At 32.1% G+C, this 21,720-nt stretch overlaps 1 protein-coding gene across 1 annotated transcript; it reads left to right on the forward strand.

Annotated features, from left to right (window-relative positions):
• Nucleotides 1-19,144: 19,144 nt before the first annotated feature.
• On the forward strand, nt 19,145-21,351 carry LOC140444665 (uncharacterized). The gene is made up of 4 exons (XM_072536425.1): nt 19,145-19,350; nt 19,412-19,547; nt 19,603-20,448; nt 21,253-21,351. The coding sequence occupies exons 1-4, from the start codon at nt 19,145-19,147 to the stop codon at nt 21,349-21,351; spliced, it is 1,287 nt and encodes a 428-aa protein (XP_072392526.1).
• The last annotated feature ends 369 nt before the right edge of the window (nt 21,352-21,720 follow it).

The following is a 21,720-nucleotide window of genomic DNA, read 5'->3' on the forward strand; positions in this document are numbered from 1 at the left end:
AACTTAAATTACCTGGAACTTTTAGATATTGTAAAAGTTTATCTTTCATCATAAGTTTTTCAAATCTTAACCGACTTTTCTAGATCAAGTTTTGAGATTCTTGTATTTCAGTATATTTACAGCAAGAGACCTTTATTCCATCAAATTTTTATTCACAGATACTTATTACAGTTTTGTTTTATTTCCACATTAGCCTTATGTTTTCATTTTTCTATTTTTAGAGTTTTTAGACATTTTCTTTTCTATTTTAGAGTTTCATAGTAAAATTCAGCTACAAGAATTTAGTGTTAGGCCGATGGTAGGCTAGTTTGCCATTTAATAGCTCCGCACTTACTCCTACCACATGTACAGAAGACAGGACCGCATTGGCTCTCATGTATACATATTCAATATTTTGTAGTTTTTTTCAAAATTAATAAATATCAAATAAATTTCTCTGTAATTATTTTCCTAAATTATATTGGTAGAACATGAAGACATTTTAAAGGAACAATTGTCCAATATAAGACCCTTTCTACTTACAATGAGGTAAAAACTTCTTTTTGTAAAATGGTATAACATTTTAAAAAAATTATCCAAAACTAGTAACTTTGCCCATCGCATGCGACGGGGTAAATGAACAAAATTGCCCTCTGCTTCAACAGCAACCGATGGACCCAAATCAGGTATTTCCATTCCTTCATTTTCAACATCCCAGCCGCCTTCACCATCACCACCACCTGCAGCAGCTTCAGCTTTCTTCTCTTCTGGATCCAGCTCCAGTTCGTCGGAGACGAACGAGAATAGTATTTGGTAACGAAATATTAATCCAAATATGTAATTAAATATACAAATTTTGAAAAAAGTTTAAATAAATTGTTTATAGCAACAAATATTCGCTCCGTGCGTGACCATGGTAGGGGTACTTTGAAACGATGCCAGCGTGCGCAGTGGCGAAATATGACACAATTGGACCTACCTTTTTACGCATAAATTTTATCAAAAATGTGTGCAAATACACATTGCGTATTTAATTGTGCTAATAATAGCAAAAATAGTAAGTGTAGTTTTAATAGGTTCCCAAAGATTACATATAAATTAGAGAAAAGAAAAAGATGGATCCGTGCTATTAATATGAAAAAGTAAATATCACATAACTTCATTTTTATGCAATTGAAATAGGAAAAATTTAAATAATTTCCCTTAAATGATATTTTATAAGGCTTCAAGGCTGCAGAGTGCCTGATGACTTTAGCTTTTATATCGTAACTTTTACTATAACTGTTTTTAAATTATATGCTCTTTCACGTGAAAAACTTGATTTGCCAGTACTAGATTTTTCCCTTTCTTTTCCGTTTGTGGTTAAAAAAATATATTATGATGAATTTTGAGAAACCCAGTTTTTAATACTACATTTATTTTGTACATAACCTGAAAAAATATAATTAAAAAGTTAATTATTAATAATTGTCAATTTCGCATGAATTTAACAATGTCAAACATATGTTTAACCTGAAAATTGGTAGGTCCAAAACTGTCAGATGAAGGCGGTAGGTGTCGCGTCAGTCACGCACGGAGCGAATAAATACTCATCTAAAGTTTGTTTTGTAATTCTGACTTTTTAAAAAAAATTTAAAAAATTTTTTTTTCAAAATTTGTTTAATCAAAATTATTTCAATTATTTCGATTGTCATATTTAAATTTTAAAGTTAAATTTAATTCATCTAGTGATTGTTAAAAGTATGCAATTATTATACTTATTAGCTTACAATTTCATTTTCATTTAATTGTGTAACTACTAAGGTCTGTTTACTTCAAAAACTAGTTAACTTTAGTTACATCACTAAGAAATAGAAGAGGAACTGTCACACTTTAACCTACATTAGCTTGTCAAATTTACCTCTTAAAATACTAGTAGACAACAAAAAAACTCAATTTTACCAGTTCCTCTCCTACCAAGTGATGTAGTACCTATAAGCCCCTTTTTAAAAGTTTTATGTCTGTTTTATCCTTTTAATTGTGTTCTGTTTGTCCCTAATTGTTTTTAGTTTTATAATTTTAACATTTGACATCACAATTTCTGTAAAAACAGAAATTAAATGCTTTTTATCAAAAATTTGATAATTACAAGTCAGGGAAATTGCACACCCCAAAACAGTACAACTAATTTCATTCATTGTCATATACCTGTCCTCTTACTGTAAAAAAATTCAATAAATTAAAACACATTTCTAAAATATATCCCTTGAATAAATATAAATAACTTTGATAATTTAAATAAAAAACATCACTTGTAAATAATATAAAACCATTTGTTAACATCTTTCCCCTCAAGAAACTTCCTTGTTAATTGTCAGACAGTTACAACATTAACCGAAGATCACCCATTATCAGCAATACAGGATAGTTTGAACTATATATCACGAATCATTATTTAAAAATTCTTGTACCGGCGTGTAAGTAGTATTTTGTTTATTTCTAATTTATTACAATTCAATAGATTATCTCTTACCAATTTGTGGGTTTCACTTTGTCTGCTAAATCAATTTTATGCATATTAATAAACACAGACATGTAATATTGGCATAATTACTATAACTTTTTTGATCTATATCTTTATAAGACAGCACCCTAATATGGGCTTTTTATAATTTCAGCATTTAATTTACTTTGTACCGTTTGACCTGAAGATGCTTTGCAAATTTTAGAAAGCGAAACCGGTCGTTTTGGTTAAGTTAAGTTAAGTTTAAGTAAAATTAAATTGATTGTAAGTAAGTCTAATTTATTTCTTTTACCTACTTGTGTATTTGTATTTTTTAATTCCAATCTTCTTGGGATTATAGCCTTAACACGGATGGACACACTGTCGCGCCTGACCACATTTCGTCGCAACTCGTGGAAATAAAATTGACACGGGACAAAAGAGATAACATAGAAGAGGAAAATAAATAACTTTTTTGAATCCATAAAAAAAAATGTGGAGGGAACGAGTAGGGGGGCAGAGGCATAATAATATTTTAATTTAAATTATAATTTAAATATGTGATGGTGTGTGTGTTAATTTTCTATATACATTAGTTTTATAGACAAATTTTCATCTTAAGATTGTAGGCGCAAAATTTCGGGCCATCCTTTTTAAATGCATTCATTTTTTTTTAATCCTGAGAAAACTAATAAGTATTTTTTTAAAATTTAAACGCAGAATGAAAGATTACATTATTACCGAGTGCCAAAAGTACCTGAAAACTTCTATAATGTTTATTTTAGTAAGTTACAAGGGTGAAAAAAAAAAAGAAAATTAAGTGTGATTTTTTATTTCAAATATCTCATTCAAAAGAAACTTTTTTTTTATTGTAAGGGACTTTCGGCCCTCGGTAATAATGTAATCTGTTATTCTGTCATTCAAGGTTTTTAAAAATATTTATTAGTTTTATCAGGATTCGAAAAAAAAATAATGCATTTAAAAAGCATTGGCCCGAAATTTTGCGCCTACGCTCTTAACGTTTAATCTTCCTCATGGTAAATTTTGAAGATTTTTTTTATAAAAGCTTAAGTGGAAGAAATAATCAGTCTCAGAGATTTTTTCAAAATTGTTCCTAAATATATTTGAATATTGAACTAATGTAATAAAATAATTTATTACCCTAGGACTTATAAGTAAATAAAATCTTATTTCCAATTGAAGATTCGCAAACAGTAGACTTGCTAGAATTTCCCATTCTAGCTACAAAGCGAAACCAATTCACAAAAATTTGTTACCTTGAGGTATATCTTTTCAAATCTCATTTCTTTAAGTGTCATACCATTCAACGCCAGTGACAAGTCGAATGGATAACCTGTAATTTGTACAGCGGTTGATTTACCTGTAACAATTAAACCATAAATTATAAGATGTCGCTTTTCGGAAATTGGGTATTGAATTTGTTTTTGAGTGACACTATATACTGTAAACAAGATAAAATCTTTGAGTACTTAATGAGGACGTTCTTCAAAAAGCAGTATTTTACAAGTTGAATGGTACAGTGGAACTTATTTATTAGAAAACATTAAATTTTATAGATAGATCAATTATATATATACAGGGTGAGTTTTTAGTGCGACATCGGTCGCGAATTCCATTATGGCATAGAATATCCAAAAAACTTATTTAGAAAAAATGGAGGCAATGATATTTTCTATACTTGGAAAATATGTAGAATTTTTCAGGTGATTAATAACTACGTAGTAAAGCAAACATACAATTTTTTAAATGGGACGCCCTATATATTTTTTTAAATTGGTATTCTTCTCATAATGCTTGTTTTTATAGTATCAATTATACAATTATTTATTTTATATAATAAAGTAAACAATATATTGTAGTTAAGTTTAATTGAAATCATTGGCTAAAATTTGTAAACAGGGTGAACTACAAAACGAAATTAAGATTTTCTCAATTTTTTAAATGGATCACCCTGTGTTTTATTTTTTAGAAATATTATATTTATGATACTCTTTCATTTTTATATAGCATTCCCTATAACTAAACTCATTACTTTCCGAGATATTTTTAGTGTTCTTCAAATTTCGGAAATATATTCAATTTTTGTAAGTAGGAATAATGAGTATTGAGTGATAAAACAAATTTATTTTTATTCAATAAGTAACTAACAAAAAATTTAAATCATAATAATATGTAATGAATGACAGTTAATGCGATATTAACGAAATAAGTAAATGTTCAAAATGTCCACCTTCAAAGTCTATACAAATTTGTAACCGATATTTAAATGACCGAGCCACGTTTCTTAAAATTTGTAAGTCAATTTTATTAAAAGCTTCTCTTAGTCTATTTTTCATATCATCTGGCGTTGTTGTAGGTTTTTGGTATACAAGGTCTTTTATATAGTCCCACATGGAAAAATCAATTTGGAGAATCCAAGTTTTTTGGATATTCTCTACCATCGCACTAAAAACTCACGCTTTATATATATATATATATATATATATATATATATATATATATATATATATATATATATATATATATATATATATATATATAATTGATCCGTCTATAAAGAGAGTAAAAAACATGTTATTCTTAACTCATACATGCCAAGTTTGGTAAAAAAAATGTTAAAATGGGAAATAAATCACTTTACAGTTAAAGAATAGGTACATTTATTTCTTACATTCGTAAGTTACTCTTTCCAAGAATTCTCCAAGCATTAGTTAACATTCATCAATAATTATTTGTTTTAAATCCTGCAAACATGTTTATCTTCTTCTTCTTAAGGTGCCTTCTCCATTACTGAAGGTTGGCTATAACTACAGCAAATTGCTCTCTATCTTGAGCTGTTCTTAGTATCGAATGTGTGTCCATGCCTGTCCAGTCTCTTACATTCTTCAACCAGGAGCATTTTCTTCTTCCTGGACCGCTCCTTTCTTCCACTTTCCCTTCCATTATAAGTCGTAGGAAGTTGTATTTTTCTCCTCTGTAAATATGTCCTAGATAACTCGTTTTTCTGTTTTTTACAATATTTAGGAGTTCTCTTTCAGTACCCATTCTTCTTAGCACCTCGTTGTTGGTCACGTGCTCCGTCCAAGAGATCTTCAGCATCCTTCGAAAAACCCACATCTCAAAGGCTTCTATACGCCTCATACTTATAATTCCGAGAGTCCATGTTTCCACTCCTTATAGCAATATGGAATAAATAAACGTTTTTACAAATTGGTATCGGATATCTAACAATAACGTAGAGTTTATTAGGAATTTTTTCATTTGTTGATATAGCATATTCTATACGAGCACGTATTTCGACCTCGTTGTCAAGATCGTTTGTTATCCAGCAACCAAGGTACTGGAATTTTTGTACTGGTTCTATATGTTTGTTATAGATACAAATATTAATGTCGACATTTGGTGCACGAGTAACAGCCATTACTTTTGTTTTATTTGTGTTTATATTTAGTCCCAAGCTATCTCCCTTTCTGGTTATGACATTCAAAAGTCGTTGTAAACCCTCAGCACTGTCCGAAATAATGACGGTGTCGTCTGCGTATCTCAAGTTGTTTACGTATTCTCCGTTGATTTTTATTCCTTCTTCAATATTTTCGATGGCATTTTGAAAGATCTTTTCGGAATATATATTAAATAACAGTGGATAAAGTACACAGCCCTGACGAACTACTCTTTTTATTGGCAATTCTGCTGTCAGACGATTGTCTATTTTGATCGACGCCATTTGATCCAAATATAGTTTTTTAATAAGTGCTACAGTGTTATGGTCTATAACATGATGTGTTAGGGTTTCTATGAGTTCTGTGTGTTGTATTCGATGAAACGCTTTTTCGTAGTCAATAAAACAAAGAAACACGTCTTTTCGCTGATCTCGGCATTTTTGTAGTAATATCTGGAGGCCAAATAATGCCTCCCTTGGTTTAAGTCCCATACGAAATCCAAATTGATTGTCGCTCAGGTGTCTTTCGCATTCTCTGTATATTCGTTGATGTACAATTTTGAGTAAAATTTTCAGAAAATGGCTCATCAGGCTAATTAATCTGAACTGCGAGCATCTATTTGCTTTATTTTTCTTGGGTATAGGTATAAATCATGTTTATCACCTAATGGAAACACGTGAATTTATATAACCCTAAAGAAAAAATCTAACGCATTAAGGTCCGGAGAACGAGCGGGCCACTTTATGAATCCTCTACGTCCAATTTATCGATTTGGAAAATTTGCATTCAAAAATTTTTAACATGTCTATAATACTAGGGAAGCGCTCCATTTTGTTAAAACCAAAAAATTTGAGGTAATTGACCATTCTGTTGAAGTGCATTGATCAAGTTCAATTGACCATTCTGATAGTCAGTTTGGGTTCAGAAACGGACTAGGAACCAGAGAAGCGTTATTTGCTTTTTATGTGTTAGCTCAAAGATGCATGGATATGAACGTTGATGCGCATATTTGTTACGTTGATTTTGAAAAAATATTTGAAAAAGTAAGACATGAAAAATTAGTCCAAATTCTACAGACAAAAAACATAGACCATAGGGACTTACGAATAGTAACAAACCTCTACTAGAATTAAAGAGCTCAAATCGTAATAGATAATGAACCCAGTCTAGAAATTAAAATCAGGAGAGGAGTTAGGTAGGGATGTATTATGTCCCCATTACTATTTAATGTATATAGTGAAGCCATTTTTGAAGAAGCATTACTATCTGAAAGTGAAGGAATAATAATTAACGGAAGATCTATTAACAACATAAGATATGCAGATGACACCGTGATTATGGCAAGCTCTGCTGAACAACTCCAATTACTGCTAAACAAAACAAACAGTTTCTGTAAAAAATATGGACTAAAAATGAATATAAAAAAGACCAAATACATGATAATAACAAAGAAAACAATTATACCAACAAACATACATTTGGGAAATGTACCGATAGAAAGGGTTGATAAATACAAATACCTAGGAACCTCTATTTCAGACAATAATGATCAAACAACCGAAATAACAGCCAGGATAGAAATAGGAAGAAATGCGTTTGTAAAAATGAAAACAATTCTCTGCAACAAAGATCTTAGATTAGAACTGAGAGTAAGAGCAATGAGATGCTACGTGTTTTCGATACTGCAATATAAACTTGAAAGCTGGACATTAAAGCAAAAACACATAAATAAGTTACAGTCCTTTGAAATGTGGTGTTACAGGAGGATGCTTAGAATAGCATGGACACAAAAGAAAACTAACACGGAAGTATTGCGAGAAATGGGCAAAGAATGCGAAATATTAAACACAATAAAAATAAGAAAGTTACAATATCTGGAACACGTAATGAGGGGACAGCGATATGAACTGCTAAGGCTGATAATACAGGGAAAGATAAGAGGAGGAAGGAGTATAGGAAGAAGGAGATTGTCATGGTTGAAGAATTTAAGGGACTGGTTTAAATGCAGTTCTATAGAACTCTTCAGGGCAGCAGTAGATAGAGTAAAGATAGTGATGATGATATCCAACCTCCGATCGGGAGACGGCACTTAAAGAAGAAGTTGAAGTTATTTCCCTTTTATATTATTTCCAGTATATAGTGGCCTTAAGCTGCGGTTACCCGTTTTACCTTTAATCTTGACTGTATAGTTTTCCGATCGCTCTTAAAAATCCTTTATCATCCTTTTAAAAATTTGAAATAATAGTCTTTTAATTTTCTGTCGAGCAGTGTAGCAGCAATCCATTTCCGAAAAAATCTAAATTCAAGAAATGGAGTTAAAATTAAAGACCGGTCTCCGCTTAACATTCTAAAATGGAAATGAATCCAATATCTGAACCCTTTTAATTCCAAGTGGTGTACTTGAAGAAATCCTTTCGCGAGAATTTTCCAGTCTCTGTGAGACCTATAAATTGCCCAGAATAATTGTTTGTCCTATCACTCCTGCCTGAATATATTAGCAAGGGTGAGCATTTAATTGTCCGTCCTCTAGCACTTTCATTAAACACAGTTTAGTCACAAAATCAAGGGTAGATTACACAAACTCCAACGTTATTGTATTTATTTTGATCGTTGCAAACTTCCGTTTATACGCTGAAAATTTTACAATTAATTGTAATGAAATTTTAATAGTCTGCATCATACCGCAACTGTGCTGCGTGGTTGGATAATTTCTGAACTAAAATCAAGAGTTTGGATCTAATTTTGGAATTGTATTCGCCAAAAAGAACAGTACGAAATTACACACGTAGTATGTATTTGTCATATTTGACTTGTTAAATTTTTTTATGTTCTGCGCAAATGAAGAAAATGCTATAAATTTTAAACTTTGCATAGAAATGAAAATATTACAAATATAATAAAAAAATATTTATGAAACGTTGATTTCGATACAACGAATCCCGTTTATTGCTTCAGGTATTGCTTCGAATAAGTGAAGACTTGAAATAAATAATGTGGTAAGTGCCAAAATCGATTATTTCAAAATAATCGATTTTTTTTCTTCCAGAATGAATGTATTAGAAATAACTTTCTCAAAATTAAACATAGGTTTATTCAAGTGAATGATGTTTTTGTGCATTAAATAATTTTTGGGAACTTTTGCTAAAATAATATTGTAAAAGAAATAAAACAGCTGTAAAATCTTAGAATGTGCTAAGTGTCATCACAAAAATTTAAAATATTGGGGTAAGTAATAATGAAAAACACAAAACATGTAGGTTCTAAGGAGTATTGGGATTAAATAGGTCTTCATAAAATTTTCTTCTTTCTTCAAATAGGAAACCATTGCCAACAAATTTTTGTTTTTTTTTCTTCAGAAATTCTACTCTGGCAGGTCAAGTTAGGAAGATGATTTCTGCAATAGTTTTAATTGTAACATTTCTCTTTAAAACCTTTGTTGATTTCCAAGTTTCCAATTCATTCAGAGTTTCTCGTATTTTAACTAATCCCGGATTTTGTCGGTTAATGTTCCATTGAGCTTTTGAAATTTGTAGCTTGGATGTATTTTTTTTTGGCCTTAGGTTCAAGACCTATTTAGCCAGACAATTGGTTTAATTAGTAAAAACAATCTCCTACACTTCCTTTAAATTCATGACAATTTCCTAACCGTTCGTTCATTCACTCGATTTCCTAACCTTCCCATTGAAAACACTATTGGGTGACTAAACAAAAAGGATTGAATAGGAACACACGCTTCACGGTAAGGTGCCATTCATAGCGACTTTTTTTACACAAACATAGTTTAAATTTTCCGTTTAGTACGTTTGAAAAATTCCCATAAAATTGATCTAATAGTTGAATTTCGACTACCTAAATAGAGTATAGAAGCAACGTTCTGCGGCAGTATGATTTTTTGTTGGGAGATGGCTTGAAATAAAAATTTAATGGCTTCTTGATTATACCGACATACCGACATTGAAACATCTAGTGGTTAAGGTCGTCATAATTGCCATTACATTCACATATATCAGTTTCGGAAAATTTTATTTTATATAGGTAAGCATTTACTGTAGCATGTCCAAAAAGGCATCTAACGTACATAGTATAAATTTTCCGAGAGATGGGGCTTCTGTCGTTTGGGGGAGTAGATGGAAGAGTTGGATATATACTGCAATATGTATTTTTGCTACTGTTAGTAAAGGATTGCCACTCAATTTCCCAATTAAGTTTAACATGTTTCTTCCTAGCTAAACTATATCCCATTTGGCAACTCGTTGTACTCTATCCCCACTAAAGTAGGGTCTTTAGCCAAATGGTCTACTTTTTCATTGCCTGGAATATTAGAGTGACCTTTAACTCAACAACAAAGTTAAGAATTCTTTTTAAAAAAGTTAAGATCCTTAAGCTTGGATGTACTGATTGAACTTTCAGAAGCAACTTTAAAATCGAAGACGAAGAATGAATCGAATTCATTAATGTAACAAGAATTGGTGTTTTCTTTACAGCTGTTGTCATCATTCTTACCAAATCCATAGGTACCTCACACTTCTCTTGCTTTTTTTTGCTTTTCAATTTGGGCGAAATCCCTGTCGCAACTCATAAATAACTGACCCGATACTAGATACTTGTGATTTATCTCATCGAAATACCCCTTGGAAACTTAATAAATTCATAAAAACAATAACATTTTATTTTTATTTTTTCCTGCACAGTTGTCGCTCCAAATTGTTACTTTTCGTTTTTGTGTCCGTATATTAGTGAATGGTTTCAACACACACGACGCAATTTCATTCCCTCCACGTCCTGTTATACCCTCATGCCAGAAAATCATGAAGTCAGTGTTATTGTCCTCTAGGTGAACACAAAGGTTGTAGTTGGAAAACTGTTGCATATAATACATTTGACTATGAGCTATAGTTGGCAATGATAAGACCTGCTGTAGATCCATAGAAACTGTCATGGTGTCACTGATGGGTTGCTGATAATTCTGATGGTCTTTTCTCATTGCTTCTACAGCTGTTTCATTTTTTCGGTGGTGAAGTTATAACTTAAATTGAGCATCTTTCTGTGTGGGACCTTCTGTTTGCATGTGCAGTAAATCACAGGTAGCACATGTATTCGTTCTAGGCTTACGAAAGCTTACATTGGGAAAATTCTCTTTGAAAATTTGAAAGTAAAAACGATAGATCACTGCTGAATCAAGATGAGCTTCCTTAAACGCCAAGTAAAGTCTATTTATATCGAGATCGGAGCTTAGATACTGTTTCTCGCTTTTTAAACGGTTGTAATGTCCCACGTCTCTGGGAAATTTGTTTATGTGCTCGATAACCAATGCTTTATCTTCCTATGCTCTTCCTGCTCTATTAGCTAATGTTTCAATTTGTCTTGGAGTTATTCCAAACACCGCGCAAAATGTCTTCCTACACACCTGTAAAATGTTGCCTTCTTCGTTGGGCAATGTGAAGGAAAGCGTAACCTGTCTCTTACTCTCTTCTGGTCTCTCATAATTTCCATGCCTTCTCCTCTTAATAGCACACACATGGATAAAATTCATAGCATACGTATTTTGCCGTACATTATCATTCCAAACCATAAAATTCGTGAAAAAGCCTCAATTTTTGTACATACTGTATCTCTTTACACTTGAAGTTGCATTTGCACAATATCTATAACAAAATTTCAGAATAACTACTGCCCAAAAATAAAAACAATATTCGACTAACCTTATTTTCAGGAGGCTGCTTGGCAGGAATTTTTTTATTATTTTTCTTTGTATAGTACTCTTCTCCAGCTTTTCTTTTTTTCTGCCTTTCCTTTTGCTTATTGCCTTTTCTAGAAGTAGCACCAGCATTCTTATATGATTTTAAGATTATAAAGAACGAGATAAATAATAACAATTTTACTAATACAACATTAAAACAGTACTGAAACTGTCATATTTATTGGCACTTATCACACTTTTTACCGGCGACGTTGTGGCGATAGACAAACACGCACTCTGTTGAGAATTTTTTAAGTACGTAATAATAACCCGGCGACTTAGCGCATTATATATAAGTTGTTGGTTATTTTTGGGCACTTACCACATTGTTTATTTCATGTCTTCCAGTTACTCCATGGTCCATGGTCCAAAGAACATTTGGAGGAGACAATTAGTCGGTAAAGCGGATTGATAATGATATGACCAAAGATATTAACTTATGGTAAAATGTTATTAGGAATGCAGAGCTCACATAGGGATAAAGTAAAAGAGATGATGATGATGATGATGCTAATGATGATGATGATGATAGACAGCATAGAAAATGTGTATAGAGTTAATTAATAACTGGAAAATTTTAATTTTATAATGGTTCTATATAATACTTCTTACTATAAATCCAAAAATGTGTCAGTTTATGTGTCAGTATGACAGTTTAGTTATTATATCATATTTTGTTTATCATCATCACCTGAATCTGAAGTTGTGTTCTTTGCTGCAATGATAATTAGTTCTAATAAGCATTCTTCAACTAAGAAATCTAGGTTCCATAAATTCTTCCTCCTTTATTGCATGCTGTATAGATCGTTTCCCACTTAATGCAGTGTTAAACTTAAAAGAGTGTTATTATTATTTTTTTTTATTATTCTTATTTCTATATATCTATTCTATATATCTTATTCTTATTTTCCCATCAATTTCGATTGTACATCGTAGTGGGTATTTAGATGTTGTCATACGTTTGGTTTTTTTCTGCTGATATTATCATATTGTATTTCTTGGCTGTTGTATTAAAGATGGGTGTTAATCTTTGGAGCTCGTCTTCTGTCTCGACGATTCGCATCGTCTGCATAACATCATATTTGGATTTCTTTGTTCCCCATTCTGTAGCCATGATCTTTACGTACTGTTTGTATTATTTCGTCCATTATTATAAGAGAAGTGGGCTTAACCAGTCACCCTGTCTGACTCCGCTTTATACTGGTATACACTGTGTTAGTTTTCCATTTATCTTTGCCTGTATTCGATTATGGAAGTAGATGTTTTTGATGGTTTGTATAATATTGATTGGTATGTTTCTTTTATACAGTAGGTGTAAGACGTCTTTGATTTGGATGTGATCCAAACCCTTTGTCAGGTCTGTAAAACATAGATATGCTGGTTTATTGTACTCGATGGCCTTTTCTGTGATTTGTCTTAGTACAAATACGGCGTCTACGCAGGATCTTCCGGATCTGAATCCTTGTTGTTCATCTGATAAAGTTGTTAGTTTATTGATTTTGTTGGTTAGGACTTTTATGGTAAGCTTAAGTGCGGTGTTCAGTAGATTTATACCTCTATAATTGTTTGAGTCTTCTTTATCTCCTTGCTTGAACATTGGTATCATTATGCTGTTTCTCCATGCTTCTGGTACCTGCAGTGCAATATTAATTTTTGTATAAGTTTTATCATCTATAGGGTTATACTTTCTCCTCCGTGTTTTAGAAGCTCGTTGGTTATTCCATCTGGTCTTGGTGACTTTCTATTTTTGTCAGGTGTATTTCTGCAATTTATTTCCGTTGGTTTCTTATGAATCTCCATATTTATTTTTGTGTACAGTGTATTTAGAGCGGCAGTCAACAGGCAGTCCGCATAACCATGGCGATTTTTAACCTTTAATAGAAGATGGAACTTATAGAAGAAGAACATGTAATACAATCTTCCATTTTTTCATTCATGAGATATGCTGCGCCTATGGTTTAGAGAGGATAATGATATAGGTTAGAGGATTTGTGCTATCATTCTCAAGAGGACAGAGTATAATTTTATTGTAAAAACCTATTTTCAAGAATGTATCACATTCTAGAATTGTATGCACAATCTTGATAAACGAAACAATTTACACTAATAACTTCTCCTTCCTAGAATTCTAACACCAATTAAAATCAAGTCAGTTTTTGATACTTGAAGTATCTTTTTAACAAATTCCTATTGCTTGTAGTTTCAAACACTAACTAACCCAGGTATAAAGTACCCACACCCTGTACCACGCGCCCGGTCAGATTCTTTTAATTAAGACGAACTTTTGTTTTTCTATAAATCTCCCCGAAGTCGCAAACAATATAATCTCCGACCAACGTCGAGCAGCTGTTGTTTTTTAACGAGATTATATATAATTCTTCGGTGCGAGAACCGTCCGTTTCTACCTGGAAACCGTGCCCGACACAAGAACAAACCATCTATAATAAACACATTAGGTCAAATTGATACATCAACACTGTCACATGCTCCGCTGGCTTTTCTGCTATAATTTCGTCGGATGCCATCGGTGTATAATCCTTGAAGTTTTATCTTATACGAAGTGGACTGAAGATATGTTTGACCAAAATATCTTGTACTTTAATTAATTTTATGTGGATAAATGCTTGTAATTAGTGAGATGCGATTAAGATTTGGTCTTAAATTGGATTTTTTGTTAAAATGAAGATAAAGAACTGAGAAACAATTTTTAAAACTGGTTTTGTATTCATTCAATCATTACATCGATTTTTTGTGCTAACAATCAATTTCTTTTTTTTTATTATTATTTTTTTTTATTTTTATAATTAATTTTATTCATACTACTGTATATATCAAAATATGATCTTATTGTCCTTTCAATAATAATTGGAAATTATTTTAAATATAGATTCCTGGGTTCAAAATATTAAGCTTTAACCAAATCACTTTTAAATACAATGTGGCACCTTACTGAGTTACAGGGTGTTTTATTTAAAAATTTAAAATCTATTGGCACCCAGTTATTTAAAACATTTTGATATATCCTTGTCATACTTGGCGGGAGGTATTGTAGGAGGTAGGTGTTGTACACACTACTAAATTATGTTAAATAAACTAGGCTACTACCAGAGGCGTACGACAGGGGAAAGTGAACTGTTGACCCTTCCCAAATTCTACGCCACTTGCGTAATTGCTATTTTAGCGCAATTTCTCGATTCTCCCATACTTTTTATGTAAATAACACACTCCTTATTTGTAACAAAGTTATTATCTTTCGTGATATTTGAAGTTGAAAATGAAGCGAATGAATTAACACATTCGCGACCAACCTATTTTTAGGTCTGTCCAGTCAAACTGATTGAGGTTATACATGAAAGAAACATGAAAAATCCATCATTTTGGGGGAGAAGTATTATGGTTGAACAAGGATTATAAAACAATTGTTTTGGATAATGCCACACATGTGTGACACTGGTTTATAGTAATAAAAATTTGAACATAACCCAAGTGTCACAAATATGTGTCATAAAATGTTTTAGCTATTACTTATAAAAAATCATTTACTTCTTTAACATTACCAAAAATAAAAATTACTTCCAATAAAAAATGAAACATAAGTTTAATTGTCTTTTTTGTGCCACTCAGCAAAACAGGGTGTAACGCATAATCCGATGGACTGTCCATTACTCCCCTAACATTCCTGACATGTGTACCAGGTGACAGCCCTTTTTTTGTTTGCACTGCACTTTCGACACTCTACGATTTTTATCAAAAGCTCTTTATCAAATAGTAATGAAAAATATTGTATATGTGTTGCGTCAACAGGAATTTCTACTTTTATATTTTCTCGTTCAGTAAACTGATGTATCTCCATATCTTCCTCTACATCAAGCCAGTCTGCTTCATCATTTTCTTGTACCACATTTTCATTTGCATCGTTCGCTTCGCCCTCATCATTACTCGACTCACCCCCATCAATGCTAGTATCTTCAGTCTCTCTTCCAGAATGAGAAGGAGAATATTCACTTCCACTAGAGTAAAATATTTCATCATTATGGTCCTCCTCGAATTCATATTCAATATTTTCGGTATCTCTGTACTCACTAACTTTCCTACTAGCCATCTCGATCTCCAATTGAAGATTTCGTGTACTTAGATATCGTTTTGACAAGTTACATAGTGATATTACCTGTCTAAATTATACACAATAAAGACACTTTTAGTATTTGAAATTTGCATACGTGCTATAAATTTATAGATTATTTCTTCTTTTTTTAAACGTCGAGATCACAACCCAGCCATAACGTGTGAAAGAAGGATTGTTCAGGTGGACTGTGAACAAATTTAGACCCACTGTCATAAACCGCGGTAAAATTATTTTACATTTCATCACGTAAGTTCGGTGTCGCACATGTGTGTCAGCAGTTCTTACGAAAACTTCACCGTCACACAGGTGTGACGGTTGTTCGTTAGTGTTAATGTATTACTTATGTCGGTGTTTTTGGGTCATAGAATTGTATTTATTACGCAAATGAAATTTTAATCGCTATTAACAAAAAAACATAATGTTATTTGTTTATTATATTTGTTATTTATGTTATGTTATATATGTTATTTGTTTATTTTATAAAAATTTTGCAAACATGCTGTTAAATGATGCAAAAAGGGTAAAAATGAATTGGGTTAATCTAGTAAAAACCGCCGAATAACTCTTGAAAACCTAGTTTTTCGCATAAACGATAATTTTATTTGTTTCTTTGAATAAGAAATTTGCCTAAGAATGTTTTTTTTTCATATATTTTTTGCATTATTATCCAGATTTAGCCATACTGCCCACACTCCCTATAAGGGGAACATTCGCTCATCCCAGATACCTACGGTATCAATAGGATTGAGCTCTGGTGGGACTCTTTCCATGTTATCGAGTCCTAGGTGACTTGGTACGTCGGTGTATCTCCCAAAAATTTTCGCACGCATCTGGACGTCGAAAGTTTATTATTATTATACCTAACTAACTAACTAACCTAACCTAAAATAACCTAACCTAACCTAACCTAACCTAATAATAATAACATAATATTTTATTTATTTATTTACACTATATGTTGTCCTGTACGTGTGTGTTTGAGGGGTATTGCCCACTTAATACTGAGCATATACCCAGAGTGCTTGTAGGGAGGAATTACTTCGAGCGTGTGTGATTTTTTCCAGAGCGTCGAGTGTTCCTTCTATAGTAGAGAGTAGAAAGATATGATATGTACCCGTTAGGGGTACACCTTATTGATACCTTGCAGATTGTGTGATAGAGCGAGGAATTTCCTGCATAGAGGTGAATGCAATCAATCTGGGAGGCGCCAAAGAGATGTTAAGTCCCCACAGGATAGTCCCATTTGGCGTTCTCTGGAGAATACTGCCGTGGTGGTTTTAGCTGGTAAGGAGCCTGACATTGGACCTTGTGGCTTGAGTCCGGCACTGTTCTGTGGAGCCTTCAGCTCTGCAGTTCGGACATAAAGTCTTCCCACCACCTTGAGCAAGCAAAAAAAAACCTAACCTAACCTATGGGTCTATAAAAATAGAGAAGTTTTGTAAAAGCCTCAACTATGCATGTGAATTTTTGAAATTTTTAAATTGATTGCTAAATACCGAAAAAAAAATAAAAACAAAAAAATTGCGTGTTTGTTGGTGTGGGGAGTGGGGTGACGGGCTAAAATGTGCTTAGTCTAATTTTTTATTCACATAAAATGTAAAAAATTGTATTCTGGAAGTGAGGGTTTGCCTCTCTTAACGGGGGTACCCTTTGACATTCTACCAAAAGATTTTATATGCAAAGATAATACAAAAATCTACAACTTTTATTATATAACATTTTCAACATTACCTCAAAATTTCCGAGAAAATGCAGAAAATCGTCTTTTTTCGACGCTTTTTGTAGTTTTGCAATCCTGTAAACATTATTTAATTTTAAACCGACTTGGTGAAAATATACTTTAATATGTTTTTAATCATAACAATTTTTGCTTAGAAAAAAAAAATCCGAAAGTTTCCGCGATATTCGAGTTTTTTTGAAAAAACACTTCTTTTTTCAAAGAAAAATTTCATGGTGAATTTTTTTTTACTTTTTCTAAGGCTCTTTTTCCTCAATGAAACATCTACTTTTTAATGAAATCAAAAAATGTAATGGTTCCTATTTAAAAAATACATAAAAATTGAAAAAACTCAAATTTTTTTTTTCATTTGAATTTTTGTAATGATTTAAAACCATTGGTTTTTTTAAACTAGTTTGGTTTTCCTCAATATTTCCGTTGCCTTTTCAGTTATTATGTTTCTATATTTTCTTCAGAATTCTTTCATATTTTACCTCTCCTCCAGACTCTCCATTCCCATCGATTTTTCCACTAAATTCTCTTACAACTGTTTAATAACATTAATTTTGTCTTGTTTTGTATCTTAAACTTCTTTAGGTTTGAAATTCTTCCTCTGATTTTGGCCATTACAAGAAAGTAGTCGCTAGCTATGTTTGGACGTTGGTAGCTTCTGACATTCAAGAGATCGAAAGAACGCCTTGCATTTATCAGGATTTGATTTACCTGGTTAACGGTTTCGTTTATTCTTCAGGGTATTGTCATGTTCCCTTATGTATCATTTTATGGGAAAATCTTGTTAATCCTGCTAGGGTGCTTGGTGCCTGCAAAGCTTTTTAGTATCAACCTGTTACCGTTTGTCTCTTCATGTAAGCTCTCACTTCCTATAGTTGGATGGAAAAACTGCTATTTGCCAATTTTTGCATTAGGGTCTCCAGCAAAAATTATTTTCACGTCACTACGTTACTTATTGTATTGTATTGCATGTTCATGCAACATGTATTGGAGTAAAGAAAGAGTAGGGTAAAACGCCAGTTATTGGACACGAGACAGTTATTGGACATTACAGTGTTAACTTACGAGAATAAGATTTCTGCAAGTGCCAACAAGAGTTGGCACTGGATTTCACTAGGTGGCACTACTCGTTTCTATATTACGTTCATTCTTATGTCTATGTTCTGCCTTTAACGGGTTCTGTGATTTTGGCGGTAAATATTTTTAGGTTATGTGAGTGAAGTGACATTTAAGCATTGTGTTAAGCATCTGCTCTGACTTTTTTTTTTTAAACTACGTGGTATTTTTAAGGTAAGATTGTATTTTTATTTAAAAGGGTGTAGTAAAGGCACTTATAGTCCCTAAGGTAGATCTGGTACAGTAATAGGGATTTTAATTCGGATTTAATTACATCTGTCCAATAACTAAACTAGAAAACTTGCTTAATTCTATTATGGGACACCTGTCCAATCACTAGAGAACTACACTTACCACATATTTCTACAATTTTCAACGGATTTACGTATAATTAACTGGAGATAGCAGTAAAATTAATTTAGTAATCGATTTGACAGTTATTGGACAGCTGTCCAATAACTAAATTTGATCGTCCAATCACTAAAAATGGATTTTTTAGGATTATAGTAAAATGCCTAAACTTAGAAAATATGATAAGATGAAACTTATAGAAGCTGTTAAGGATGTCCAAAATGGCACTGAATCATATAGAACAGCTGAAAAAAAATATGGAATTCCGAAGTCCACTATAGAATTTAAATTAAAACATCCGGAACATAAAGATACACTTGGACCGTCTCCTATTTTAACTTGCGAGGAGGAGAATACTCTGGTTAGGTAAATTCATTTAATTTATCTTAACCCATAGCATTATTTTATTTTACATTCAATATTCCAGATGGATACAAGAAACTGCTTCAAAAGGTTTCCCCAAAAAGGCTAACGATTTAAAAAGCAGCGTGCAAAAATTTTTAATCGAAAATCCGCGCCCCAATAACTTTAAAGATAATCGACCTGGAGATGGATGGTTAAAAGTAAGTCACCAAAAAAATGTATTTTAATCTGTATTCATCGTTTGATTTTTTTTAGGGATTTTTGAAGCGACATCCAGGGGTTTCTAGAAGGACAAGTGAAGGTGTGACGGCAGCTAGCGCTTGTGTATCTGAACGAGACATCAAAAACTGGTTTAAAAATATTGAAACCTATGTTAAAGAAAAACATTTAGAAGAAGTTCTAACTGATCCATCAAGAATTTTTAATGGAGATGAGTCAGGATTTCAAATATGTCCATCTACTGGAAAAGTATTTGCTATGAAAGGTTTCAAAAATGTTTATAACGTTGAAAAAAGCTCTTCAAAAGAAAACGTCACTGTGATGTTTACGTTTTCAGCAGACGGTAAAATTTGCGTGCCTATGGTTATTTATCCTTATCAACGTATTCCTGAAAAGGTTACTAAAGGTATTAATCCTAAATGGGGTGTGGGCAGAAGCGATAATGGTTGGATGACGGCAGAGACATTCTATCAGTATATTGCGAATGTTTTTTACCCACACTTAATTGAAAATAATATTAAGCTTCCAGTTATTCTTTTTGTAGATGGGCACAAGAGTCACTTAAGTTACCAATTAAGTCTATTGTGTAATGAACTGCAGATTGAAGTGATTGCACTTTATCCTAACGCCACAAGGATTTTACAACCCTGTGACGTTTCTATTTTCCGTCCATTACAAGAAGCTTGGCGGCAATCAGTGAGAGAATGGGAAGAACAGCATCCAGGAGGGGTAGTGAATAAGGTTGTATTTGCTTCTATATTGGAGCAAGCTATAAAAAAAAGCTGTAAAACTGAAACAGTAGTAAATGGTTTCAAGGCTTGCGGATTGTTTCCATTTAATGCAGATGCTATTGACTACACAAAATGTTTAGGCAAAGAAGTAGTAAAAAATTTAATCATTTCAGATCATCAAAAGAAACCCAAGATGGACTATAATACTTTTGTAAATATCTTAGGTCCTGAAAAAGTTCATAGCTTAGAGAATTTAAAAGAAAATCCAAAGAATAATCTACCTAGAGATGATAATTTGAATTTGTTGTTCAAAATTTGGAATTTTTTTGAACATGATCCAAAACATTCGGATAACCCAATGGTTCTAAAAAATAGAGACACAAACATTAATATTATTCAAAATGTGGTTATCACATTTCCCGTTAAAAATACTGAAATAAAAACATCAGAGCAGAGTGGTATTGAAAATGTAAATATTTCTGAGAGTAGCAGTACCAATGATATCCATTTTCAACAATATAAAACTAATGTTTATGACTTACCCTCTACAAGTAAAATTATTGTTAAACACGAATTGTTGGGTAACTTTTTAACTTCTCCTACTGTACCGGAAAGAAAAAATAAACGTAATACGGAACGACTTCCTTTTGCTTTTACATCTGCACGATATCAAGAAATGTTACGGAAAAAGGAGGAGATAAAAGAAGAGCAGGAAAAACAAAAACAAGAAAGGAAACGGAAAAGAGAAGAAAAATTAACCATAAACCAGTGTAGCAAGAAAAAGAATTCAAAAAAAGTCAAATGTTTTATTTGTTCAAATGATATTCAATTGAACAAATTAAACTGCGATGACTGTAATCTTTATTATCACGAATCTTGTATTCCTGTTAATCATAGACAGCATATACCTAACGATGGTGATCTATTTATATGTCACAACTGCTTCAATCTCCAGGATAGTGATTCTGATGCTAATAACAGTAACCAAGACAGTGAGGATGAAGACATTGACGAACTTTTCACTCAGTACAAAGAAGCACAAAAGCATTTATAAAATTTAATTGTGTCAACTGTATATAGTTACCCCATACCTCACAGAAATCTTAGGTTTTTCCTGTAATTTTCATTTGTTTCTAGTTTTTTATTGTGTTAAAGCAGTCGTCCAATAACTAATTTTGAGTGTCCTGTAACTAAATAAACTGTCCAATAACTATAATTTTTGTAACTATTTTTAATAAATATATATTGACAAAAAATATTTAACACCTTCTTTAAATCCTTTTATCCATATTGTAATAAACTGTTTAGACTACCTTTTGTATAAATTTCAATTCCATCTGCAGAGAACAATGTGAATTACGAATTTTTAAAGTTGAAATTTTCTTAAGTGTCCAATAACTGTATGGTTTACCCTATAAAAAAA

The sequence above is a fragment of the Diabrotica undecimpunctata genome, chromosome 6, assembly GCF_040954645.1.
Source record: "Diabrotica undecimpunctata isolate CICGRU chromosome 6, icDiaUnde3, whole genome shotgun sequence".
Taxonomy (NCBI): Eukaryota; Metazoa; Arthropoda; class Insecta; order Coleoptera; family Chrysomelidae; genus Diabrotica; species Diabrotica undecimpunctata.

Excerpts from the sequence above, each read along its gene's own strand:
- LOC140444665 (XM_072536425.1), top strand. The coding sequence starts at position 19,145 with ATGCCTAAACTTAGAAAATATGATAAGATGAAACTTATAGAAGCTGTT. Across the intron at positions 19,548-19,602 it reads CTGGAGATGGATGGTTAAAA|GGATTTTTGAAGCGACATCC; the intron begins GTAAGTCACCAA and ends GATTTTTTTTAG. Across the intron at positions 20,449-21,252 it reads AATGTTTAGGCAAAGAAGTA|GATAGTGATTCTGATGCTAA; the intron begins GTAAAAAATTTA and ends TTCAATCTCCAG.